Source organism: Oncorhynchus tshawytscha, linkage group LG09 (genome assembly GCF_018296145.1).
Source record: "Oncorhynchus tshawytscha isolate Ot180627B linkage group LG09, Otsh_v2.0, whole genome shotgun sequence".
Lineage (NCBI taxonomy): Eukaryota > Metazoa > Chordata > Actinopteri > Salmoniformes > Salmonidae > Oncorhynchus > Oncorhynchus tshawytscha.
The window spans coordinates 78365858-78378398 of NC_056437.1; the positions used below are offsets into that span (position 1 = coordinate 78365858).

At 46.2% G+C, this 12541-nt stretch overlaps 1 protein-coding gene across 1 annotated transcript in view; it reads left to right on the forward strand.

The window, feature by feature from the left end:
• The window catches only part of tanc2a (tetratricopeptide repeat, ankyrin repeat and coiled-coil containing 2a), a 141571-nt gene that overhangs the window by 113052 nt on the left and 15978 nt on the right, over nucleotides 1–12541 (forward strand). The window contains 4 exon segments of the mRNA XM_042327509.1: nucleotides 2683–2831; nucleotides 4811–5006; nucleotides 5378–5626; nucleotides 12157–12282. Coding sequence (XP_042183443.1) covers nucleotides 2683–2831; nucleotides 4811–5006; nucleotides 5378–5626; nucleotides 12157–12282 — 720 coding nt within the window.

Sequence of the window (12541 nt, forward strand, 5' to 3'; positions counted from 1 at the left end):
AATGTCATTGTTAGCGCCTGATACTGCTTGAGAAACCTCTGAACAGACATGTTTGATGAACAACAACATTTTCCAGCCATGTGCCTTGTAGAGATTTACTGTCATAATGGTGTCAGTGGATCCAGCAGTAATTATAGTCCACCAGTGGAAGAAAGACAAAGAAAGAGATCTTGAGAGCCGGTGCGAAAGGGCTAAAGATGGAAAGAAAGAGTGAGACGCCCTCGAGCAACCAGGAGCACATTCCGTAGTGCACTGATAGTTGCCATGACGACCATCTGCGTTATTGTACTCCTTCAGCAGGGTGAGATTCTGTGGCGTGAGGGAGAGAAAGGAGAACCACCAGAGCACTGTAATGTACGTGCTTCTTTTTCAGGTCCATATATTTCATCCTGGTGAACGATAGCTGTGATCATACAGTAGTGTCCGGATTTGTATGTGTTTATTATAAAAATTCTGTGCCATTTTTAGGCTCACATGTTCTGAAAGAAAAGATGATCTCTACAGAGCTGTTCTATTTTCTATGTGCTTGTAGTTGGCATATTTAGGTCGAGAGAATACATTAAAATGAAGATCATTGATTCTATGCCGTCTCTTTTCTCAGCTGTGGTGCCGTCTCCCTCTCTCTTAGGCATAGGTGACTAATCAGCCATTTTATAGCCAGTGTAGGTGTGTGTTCCAACAGTGACAGTACTATGATGTGTTAAGTAAATAACACTCCCACCTCTCTAGAATGTGCACTGGTGGTGTATTTATTTTATTTATTTTTTGGAGCCTTTAGAAGAAACAAGTGTCTCTCTCTGTCTGTCTGTCTGTCTGTCTGTCTGTCTGTCTGTCTGTCTGTGTCTGTCTGTGTCTGTCTGTCTGTGTCTGTCTGTCTGTCTGTCTGTGTCTGTCTGTGTCTGTCTGTGTCTGTCTGTCTGTCTGTCTGTCTGTCTGTCTGTCTGTCTGTCTGTCTGTCTGTCTGTCTGTCTGTCTGTCTGTCTGTCTGTCTGTCTGTCTGTCTCTGTGTCTGTGTCTGTGTCTGTCTGTCTGTCTGTCTGTCTGTCTCTGTGTCTGTGTCTGTCTGTCTGTCTGTCTGTCTGTCTGTCTGTCTGTCTGTCTGTCTGTCTGTCTGTCTGTCTGTGTCTGTGTCTGTCTGTCTGTCTGTCTGTGTCTGTCTGTGTCTGTCTGTCTGTCTGTCTGTGTCTGTCTGTCTGTCTGTGTCTGTCTGTCTGTGTCTGTCTGTGTCTGTCTGTGTCTGTCTGTGTCTGTCTGTCTGTCTGTGTCTGTCTGTCTGTCTGTCTCTGTTTGTCTGTCTGTCTCTGTCTGTCTCTGTTTGTCTATGGGGGTTTGGTCAATTGCCATGTGTGCCCATTGTTGAGCAGTCTTATTTTGACATGGAGTAGTCGACATTGATACAAATGTATGGTCTGTGGTGGTGTAGGGGCGGTAACCAGTCGTCCATATGGCCGTCTCCTGTTTTTATTGGTTTCCGTTACTTCCTTTGACCTGCCCATAGGACCAACAACATGTCTGTCAGAGGAGCAGAAAGTGTCACCTAGCCTACTCCTCTTTCTCTTCCTTCTTTCTCTCCGCTCCACTCCTTCATTGAGATGGGGCGTTGGTCCTCTCCCATCTGCCGTCTTTGTGTTGGACTGACTGCTGCCTCGTTTGGGTGCTAAACACGTGGTGATGATGAGCCGTTCTAGGGTCTTCTATTGGCTCGGAGTGCAGACTACACTGACGCTTGTTTATGCTAATACAACTGTCAGCTAGTTCAATAACATCACAGAGGATTAAGCACATGCTCAGAGCATTCCAGTAGCTTGATTAACTTGATTGCCTGATGTAATATGAACATGCTGTTTAATGAAGAAGATTAGCCAGATTGTCCTTAGCATTAAGAGACGTCCTTGTGAAAGAGGGGGATATTTAAGCAGGGACAGCACCTACTTGAACACAAGCTACTAATACGTGGCATAAATTGTGCTTGGAAAGCTCATGACAGACAACCTTAACAGTGAGGAGAAATTAAGTCATTTTGTCTCCTCTCCCAGACTTATTTTTGTGGAGGGGTCCTGGTTTGAATAAGATAAATGGGTTCTTAATACTTCCGAGCCCTCCCCTGTTTATTCCGTTCTTCCTCAGTGTCCCAGAGCCAGTTTGCTCTCCCCAACGCTGTGCTTCCCTCGCTCCATCCCTCTGCTTCTCACATACTGTAGGATCGATGTACAGTCTACCCGACGTCCTGCCGCATGGGATTGTGGGATAGCTTACATTTTTTGTGAAGGACAGATTGATAGCCAGGGTGTGTAAGGGACAGTAACTTCCTCCAAGGGGATTTGTTGTAGGAACTGTAGTGTTGTTGTGTCTGGGGGAATTGTTACGAGCTCTATAGATTATCCTCTAAGTTATGTGTGTGTTGTGGTGAGAGATTTGGTGGTTGTTTTTAGTGGTAGAGCAGTGCACATGATTCTTTCAATTCAACTAAACTGAGAGCGAGAGCAAGCCAACGGCTCTTTGACTAGATTAAGGGGTTGCCTCATTATGGTTCCGGATTGAGAATTGATCCCCTCAGGCTTAATCTGCTGCAGATCCATACATATTTCTCCTGGTATCTGTATTGCTGTACTGTGGTGTTGATCTGAATCCTTTCTTGCTCTCCCTCCCTCCCCATCTCCATCGCTTCCTCCATCCCTCCAGGTGAGGAGAGCCAGGAGCTGGGCCCCCCTCCCTCTGTGGACGAGGCAGCCAACACCCTGATGACGCGCCTGGGCTTCCTACTGGGAGACAAGATGAACGAGGGACAGTCGGGCTCACAGTACGACATGGACGACCACGACGACAGCCAGGTAGGTTACACACACGCACACTACACACACACTAGAGTACAGTAAGAGCATGGACGAACACGACCACGGACAGGTAGGTTACACACACGCACACTACACACACACTAGAGTACAGTAAGAGCACGGACGAACACGACCACGGACAGGTAGGTTACACACACGCACACTACACACACACTAGAGTACAGTAAGAGCATGGACGAACACGGCCACGGACAGGTAGGTTACACACACGCACACTACACACACACTAGAGTACAGTAAGAGCATGGACGAACACGACCACGGACAGGTAGGTTACACACCCTTTTGTCATGTACTGTTACAGTATATTATTATTAGTTTGTCAATACTTTGTAGTCTTTAAAGACCCATCATGGCATCAGGATACAAAGTGCAGGCTTTCCCCTAGATGAGTGGTACTCCAATAGTCACTACTGTAGGTGGGCAACACACAATGTGGTCCAGCTTATAAGGGCCCCAAAGCTATAGAAGAACACCCCAAATCAGTGGGATGTGCAGATCACTTTCCAAGGCCTCTTAAGCATCGGAACCAAGTGGACCATTTTGTAGATTACGTCACTTGTTTACGGCAAACTCAATGGCCCCTGACACCAGTATGCGCTGGCTCAGAAGATGTTTGTGAAGATCCGGCCTGTTTGTAAAGATCAAACCTGTGAGTTACGGATAACCTAGCTCTGAGTGAGGGACTCTAGGCTCTCCTTCACTCCTGCAGAGCAGAACCAACAGACCGTGACACAGGGCAGGGGAAGGTAACCAGGGGAAGGTAACCCGCTACCTCGGTCGCCGCATGCCACATTCTCTTGTCTAAGCAGTGTGCCTCCACAAAGGCCTCCCCCTTAAATCCTGACCCACTTTTCCAAACTTCACACATTGGGTGCATCTTAACTAGTGCCTTCCACCTCTGGTGTCCTTCATCAGCAATGATCTGACTCTGGCTCATTTTGCCTTTATCGGTCTTTGTGATCTGTTGAGGTGAGTGGAAGGAGACGAGGAGAGGAGAGCTTGTTTAGACTATTGAGATACACCCCTTGTTCTGCACAGCTCAGCAGTATGCCTTTGGTTCGGTCCTTCGTGCCAAACTGCAGTGGTAACAAAAGCCCAGCCCTGGTTTTCTCAAGTCTCAGTTTAGATGCCTGCCACTCTCGCGCAAGCAGATGCAGTCTGGGTAGGCTAGGTAGGCGGGAACCTCCCGTCTATATTCATGTCTACGACGCCTCCCTTAACACATCCGAATCACAACAGAGTTGTTATCATGACCAAGGAGCATTCCACACTTGGAGGCCCTCTGTCTTGCGCCAAACCTTCCCTAAGAAGTCACTCACACCTCTGCTCATATCCTGGTCTCCCGGCCACTTCTGTGTATTTCTATGCTATTCTGACTAATTTCCGATTTATTTTCAAATGACTGTCTAAATCAATTTGTTTTTCGTTTAGAGCCAGGGCCATGGATAATTGATGAACAGATTGTCTGGAATAAGAATCCAGCATGCCCGGAGGTGGGCCTGCCTCTCTCTCTCCCTGCCCCTGCTCAATAGATCAAAGTATAACTGGATCTATTCTACTTGCGTGGCTCACAAAACATATTGATATTCTACTGAATTAGAATTCATTATATTGCAAAAAATAGTTCACTCATGAAAATAATTGCATGAGTCATCAAAAGATATTAAAAAGAGATGACTCTACAGTTACACATGCACTGGAATAATATGACCGGCAAGGACCGTATCAATGAGAAAGAATGCTAGGATCAGCAATCATCTTGTCGGTCTATGGTGTGCGTGTGCATGTGGGTGCACGTGTGTGTGTAGGCTACTTTGTACATGTGATATGTCAACTGGCTGTGCCTTATCATAATTTAATCATGGCTAATTTACCTGATCATTTCTCATGGGTTGATGCAGTCCAGTGTATCACTGTACTTCAGTATTGACCTGACCCTTCCTCCCTACCAGGGCATGATGTCAGTGACCCAGCGGATCAGCCCCTGCTCCAGCCTGGCCAGCAGCACAGCCTCTCCCCCTGCAAGCAGCCCCTGCTCCACGCTGCCCCCAGGAGGGGCCCCCGGGAACCACGCTTCCGGAGACTGCGCCTATGGTTCCATCACCAGCCCCACCTCCACCCTGGAGAGCAGGGACAGCGGCATCATCGGTGAGGGACAGACGCTCACTTACTTTGTGGAAGTTATGTAATGTTTCCCATGTATTTCCTGGCATGCCAAACGTTTACACTGAAAGCCATGTTTTCTGTAACAATTTGATATACTCATGTATTAATTCTTTACATTTTGGAAAAGCCAGGTGATGGGGTTAGCTGCATTTTTAAATATGTTTGCTTTATATCCTTATGGGCTCTACTTTTGGGAGATTTTCTTATTGTTATAACATTGACTTTGAGGCGTGTAATTGAATGAAGAGTAAACTCGCCTTGCTCCATGGGCCTTAATCAGTTTTAAACTAAGCAGAGTCTCTAAAGAACTGCAACACTGCATATATTTGTCTAAACTACCTTTTATCTGACAGCCACACTGACCAGCTACTCTGAGAATGCTGACCGGGGTGGGGGGAAGCACGGGGAGGGCTCGCGGGGTAGCCTGAAGCTGTGGCAGACCCAGAAGTGTTCGGGCACAGATTCGTTCCTGTACCGCGTGGATGAGAACATGGCTGCCTCGACCTACAGCCTGAACAAGATCCCAGAGAGGAGCCTGGAGACGGCCCACTCTGCCCACTCCATCCCCCTCTACCTCATGCCCCGGCCCAACTCTGTGGCAGGTGAGTCACTGTGCCAGCCACACCTCTTGTCTATTTGTTTACCACATTTCATTGGACACTTTTACGCCAAAGTGGCACACAAGTGAATGTGCTGCTAAAGGTAGGAGATTCATTACCCGTTGGAAGTTTGGGTCTGTTCTATATCAATTTCCATTCAGACAATGACCTGAAACTCAGAATTAATTGAAAATCCTTATAGGGTTTGGCTATATTACTTTCATAAATGTGTAATATCTAGTTACCAAGTTGTAATTGACCCCCTTCTCAGCATCTGAGACTGCCTTAGTGTTCCCACCTCATTTAGGTGCTCTTATTTAACTCCCTGTGCCCCTCCGACATTAACTTTAAAGGAATAGGGAACGTTAATGTCCTCACAGTACCTGAGGATGGGGGGTGAATACCATGGATGCCAGGGTAAAACATTCCTTCAGGGTGAGGAAAGCCCACAGATTCCACTGTGTGTTCAAAAAAAGTGTTCAAACATATGTTTTCAATGTCCTCTCTATGTCAGGGCATATAAAAGCAGCATAGCAAGCTGGTTCTAAAAAGCCTGTAGCTTCTCACCTCTGACTTGGCCTATCCAGTGGGATGAATGGAGCTGGGCTAGCAGTGTTTAAGGGATCGATCATACAGGGGTTTACGTTGTTTGGCCTTTTTCTTTTGACTTCTGACACATGCCCTCTAAGAGGCCACTGTGCAAACAAAGCTTATTGAAGAGTCAGGGAAGAAAGCTGGGCATGGTGGGAGAATGGGGGAGGAGACTGATATAGGAGAGAGAAAGGGAAAGGAAGAGATGAGATGTAAAGAGAGGGAGACAAACTGATAGAGGAATAAAGAGAGAAAGGGCTACCAGCAGATGGATATACAGTAGGGGGGACACTGATAAAAGGAGGATGAGGAAAAGGAAAAAATACAAACGGATACAGGAGAGAAGGGGAGAATGTGTGGCATAGATTCCAGTCATCAGGACAGTAAGATGGAAGGAATGAGCAACATTAGTTTAGTAGAGAGAGGAGTCTGCGTAAGAAAGATGGATAGAGAGAAGAAAAGGAGGGAGGATAAACCGGGCATGGAGAGGCCTTGGCCCAGGCAGCACTGAAACATCAAAGCCATGGGCATAGTCCCTCTGGTGACTGGGGAGAGAGACGGAGGGGGAGATGGAGCGAGATAATCACACAGAGAGCGAAAGAAAGATAGGAGGGAGGCACCCTGGTAACGAGGGAGTGGAGCGAGATAAAGTGTGAATGTTGGAGAGAACGAGTGCGGCTCCCCAAGTCCACCACTGCAGTAATCAAATTGTATTAGTCACATGCGCCGAATACAACAGGTGTAGAACTTACAGTGAAATGCTTACTTACAAGCCCCTAACCAACAATGCAGTTTAAAAAAAATACAAATAAGAATAAGAAATAAAAGTAACAAGTAATTAAAGAGCAGCAGTAAAATAACAATAGCAAGACTATATACAGGGGGGTACCGGTACAGAGTCAATGTGCGGGGTCACCGGTTAGTTGAGGTAATATGTACATGTAGGTAGCATTATTAAAGGGACTATGCATAGATGATAACAACAGCGAGTAGTAGCGGTGTAAAGGGGGGGTGGATGCAAATATTCTGGGTGGCCATTTGATTAGATGTTCAGGAGTTTTATGGCTCGGGGGTAGAAGCTGTTTAGAAGCCTCTTGGATCTAGACTTGGCACTCTAGTACCGCTTTCCATGCGGTAGCAGAGAGAACAGTCTATAAATAGGTTGGCTGGAGTCTTTGGCAATTTATAGGGCCTTCCTCTGACACCGCCTGGTATAGAGGTCCTGGATGGCAGGAAGCTTGGCCCCAGTGATGTACTGGGCCGTATGCGCTACCCTCTGTAGTGCCTTGCGGTCGGAGACCGAGCAGTTGCCATACCAGGCAGTGATGCAACCTGTCAGGATGCTCAAGATGGTGCAACAGTATAACCTTTTGAGGATCTGAGGACCCATGCCAAATATTTTCATTCTCCTGAGGGGGAATAGGTTTGGTCTTGTCCTCTTCACGACTGTCTTGGTGTGCTTGGACCAGGCAGGTAGCCTAGTGGTTAGAGTATTGGGCCAGTAACTGAAAGGTTGCTAGATAGAATCCCCGAGCTGACAAGGTAAAAATCTGTTGTTCTGCCCCTGAACAAGGCAGTTAACCCACTGTTCCTAATATATATATATTTTTTAAGTTAGTTTGTTGGTGGACACCAAGGAATTTGAAGCTCTCCACTGCAGCCCCATCAATGAGAATAGGGGCGTGCTCTGTCCACTTTTTCCTGTCGTCCACAATAATCTCCTTTCTCTTGATCATGTTGAGGGAGAGGTTGTTTTCCTGGCTCCACACGGCCAGGTCTCTGACCTCCCTATAGGCTGTCTCGTCGTGGTCGGTGATTAGGCCTACCACTGTTGGGTCATCGGCAAACTTAATGATGGTGTTGGAGTCGTGCCTGGCCATGCAGTCGTGGGTGAACAGGGAATACAGGACGGGACTGAGCACACACCCCTGAGGGTTCCCTGTGTTGAGGATCAGCGTGGCGGATGTGTTGTAACCTACCCTTACCACCTGGGGGCAGCCCGTCAGGAAGTCCAGGATCCAATTGCAGAGGGAGGTGTTTAGTCCCAGGGTCCTTAGCTTATTGATGAGCTTTGAGGGCACTATGGTGTTAAACGCTGAGCTATAGTCAATGAATAGCGTTCTCACATAGGTTTTCCTTTTGTCCAGGTGGGAAAGGACAGTGTGAAGTGCAATAGGCATTGCGTCATCTGTGGATCTGTTAGGGTGGTATGCAAATTGGAGTGGGTCTAGGGTTTCTGGGATAATGGTGTTGTGAGCCATGACCAGCCTTTCAAAGCACTTCATGGCTGCAGATGTGAGTGATACGGGTCAGTAGTCATTTAGGCAGGTTAGCTTAGTGTTCTTGGGCACAGGGACTATGGTGGTCTGCTTAAGATGTTGGTATTACAGACTCGGACATGGAGAGGTTGAAAATGCCAGTGAAGATACTTGCCAGTTGGTCAGTGCATGCTCGCAGTACACGTCTTGGTAATCTGTCGGGTCCTGCGGCCTTGTGAATGTTGACCTGTTAAAAGGTCTTACTCATATCGGCTGTGAGGAGCGTGATCATACAATCTTCCAGAACAGCTGGTGCTCTCAAGCATGTTTCAGTGTTATTTGCCTCGAAGCTAGCATAGAAGTATTTTAGCTCGTCTGGTAGGCTTGTGTCACTGGGCAGCTCTTTACTGTGCTTTCCCTTGTATATATGTATATAGACCCTCTTTTTTTCTACTGTGTTATTGACTTGTTAATTGTTTACTCCATGTGTAACTCTGTGCTCTCTGTTCACACTGCTATGCTTTATCTTGGCCAGGTCGCAGTTGCAAATGAGAACTTGTTCTCAACTAGCCTACCTGGTTAAATAAAGGTGAAATAAATATATTTTAAAAAGCCCTGCCACATCCAACGAGCGTCAGAGCCGGTGTAGTACGATTCGATCTTAGTCCTGTATTGATGCTTTGCCTGTTTGATGGTTCGTCGGATGGCATAGCGGGATTTCTTACAAGCTTCTGGGTTAGAGTCCCACTCCTTGAAAGCGGCAGCTCTAGCCTTTAGCTCAGTGTGGATGTTGCCTGTAATCCATGGCTTCTGGTTGGGGTATGGACGTACGGTCACTGTGGGGACGACGTCATCGATGCACTTATTGATGAAGCCAATGACTGATGTGGTGTATTCCTCAATGCCATCGGAGGAATCCCAGAACATATTCCAGTCTGTGCTAGAAAAACAGTCCTGTAGCTTAGCATCTGCTTCATCTGACCACTTTTTATTGATCAAGTCACTGGTGCTTCCTGCTTTAATTTTTTGCTTGTAAGCGGAAATCAGGAGGATAGAATTATGGTCCGATTTGCCAAATGGAGGGCGAGGGAGAGCATTCTCTCTGTTTAGTGTGGGAGTATAGGAAATAATATGACCTATAATCCTTTGGCCTTCGGGACTTTGTGGTGGTAGCTGGGCAATAGGCCGCCACAGTTCCTCATCCAATTAGAGACAGTGTTCTGTTGGACGTCACCAAACTTCATGTAGGGATAGATGATTGTTGTGATTATGTTCTGCCCAACATAACTCAGTCCAGTTGCAAGCCTGGAAGTGATAATGGGACAACTGTCATGTCAAATAAAACAGTATGTCAGCTTATAAATACAGCTCTAGCCTGTGGCATCTTGTAAACTGGGGACATTGTGAAATGGTAGATTGAATAACTGTATAGAGAGCTTTGATCATCACACACACGCCACTGAGAGGAGAGGAGAGGAGTGATTCAGTGAGGGTCATTGCTCAGGGGGAGCAGTAGGTAGGGATGTTCTGGTCTGCTGTCCTTCTACACGCCTCAGGAGCAGAGCAGGGGCAGCCACCCACACTGGGCTCTGAACGAGAAGCTCTCTGCTCTCACTCCATATATCCTCTCTTTCTTTACCTCTACCTCACTCCCTCCCCTTTCCCTCTAGCTTGTCTATTTCTCTCCTCACCTCACCTCTCCTCTCTCTTGCCCTCCTCTTCCAACCACCTCTTCCTCCATCTCTACCTCCTGCCTCTCTCATCTCCGTCTGCTCTCTTTCATCCTATGTAGTCAAGCTCACTTTCAAAATGACTCTAATCTCCTGGTTCAAATGCACTAGATTACTCCAATTGACAGAGAGGCTACCTTATGAGCCTTGACATTATGTTCTGCAGAAATGCACGCCTTCCTCCCACTTTGCTTCTCTCTCTCTCTCTCTCCCAGCACATATCTCACATAGCAATGACTATTAAAAATACATAAAACACAAACCCAACTCCACCTAAGCAATGTGGTAGAGTGTGAAAATGTCCCCATAGCTCCACGTCAAGCCCTATGAGCTATGGCAGTGGCTACCCCCATGGACATTTATCATTGATTATGTTTTAAATATGTACAGTACCAGTCAAAAGATTGGAAACACCTACTCATTCAAGGGTTTTTCTTTATTTTTACTATTTTCTACATTGTAGAATAAGCGTGAAGACGTCAAAACTATGACATAACACGTATGGAATCATATAGTAACCAAAAAAGTGTTAAACAAATCAAAATATATTTTATATTTGAGATTCTTCAAATAGCCACCCTTTGCCTTGATGACAGATTGCACACTCTTGGCATTCTCTCAACCAGTCACCTGGAATGCATTTCAATTAACATGTGTGCCTTGTTAAGTTACTTTGTGGAATTTCTTTCCTTCTTAATGCATTTGAGCCAATCAGTTGTGATGTGACAAGGTAGGGGTGGTATACAGAAGATATCCCTATTTGGTAAAAGACCAAGTCCATATTATGACAAGAACAGCTCAAATAAGCAAAGCCAAACGACAGTCCATTACTTTTAAGACATGAAGGTCAGTCAATCTGGAAAATTTGAACATTTCTTCAAGTGCAGTCACAAAAACCATCAAGCGCTATGATGAAACTGGCTCTCATGAGGTCCGCCACAGGAAAGGAAGACCCAGAAGATCATGTATTATTATTTTTATTATTGTTTCATTCACTTGTATTTTTGACCTGCACTGTTGGAGCTCTGAGCTTAAGAATTCATGTGACTAAAAAACTAATCTAAAATCTTAGTCTAATATAGCTGCTCTCCCACACCAAGGTCGCCGCAAACCACCGTAAATCTGAGATCCCACTCGCCACATACCTGCTACAGTTTTAGCTGTATTGCAGTAGAAAGGTAGTAGTCTGGGAGGGATCCCTGCCATAGGTAACACAGATCACGGGTTGCAGTTTAGGTGAGTGGTGGGTAGAACTTATTTTCTTCCATTTAATTGTTGTTAGCGCCAGCTAGCCCAGTGGTTCACAACTTTGTGGTATGTGGGTATGCAGGGTTTTATTGAAGCCCATTAAAAAAAACAGAATTACACTATTTTCCTCGCAGGAAGGAAGGAGTTGCGTTGTCAGTCCCTTCCTGTAGCACGAGGTTATCTCTGTCATTCTCCATAAAGCTCTTATCCTAAGGATAAAAACTCTTTTGCATTATCTTCCTACTCTTTTTTTTCTCCCTATTGAGAGACAGGGTTTTTTGGGACAACTGGAAGAGCTCCAGACTTGGGAATATTGTTAACAGAGAGGGGAACAACTAAACAAACTATCTGGAAAAGGGGTCGTCCGAGGAAGGAAATGTGTATGAGGTCGCACACTTTCACACAGGCTCACACACACATACACTCTACCACGCTATAGCTACACACATTAGTTCACATTAGTCTTAGACACTGACCAGTTTAAACCACTTCTGTTTGCTTGGAGATGGATTTCAAATGCATCTGGTTCGTAGTGGATCTCAATGGGGAGGTATGGAACTGATATGTTTGTCTATTTCCAAGAGTGTCTGTCGTTAGCATTAGCAATTTAGCATTCAGGTTTAGACGGTTCAGTGATTCCTGGCTTTGTTTGACTAACTTTCTTCTCTCTCATCTGTTGCACCCATTAACCACACACACACATTAGCCACGAGTTCGGCCCACCTGGAGGACCTGGCCTACCTGGATGAGCAGAGACACACTCCCCTGAGGACCTCCCTCAGGATGCCCCGTCAGAACTCTGGATCTGGGCGCTCCGGACATGACCTTAGAGGTACGCTTCATATCTCTCTTGGTGGGGGTGTGGTTAATAAGTGGGCAGGTTTAGGATCTGAGTGGGCAGGTTTAGGATCTGAGTGTGGGATACTGATGGATGAGGAAATGGGGGTGGGGCCATTTTGGGGTGTGGGTCAGGGAGTGGAGGTAGGGTGATTTAGGGACTGGGGTTGTGAGTGGTAATTTTGTGGTGTGTGCTAAATCTGCTTCATCTTCCTATTTACTCCCATTCTACCTTGACCACGCCCAAAATCTGT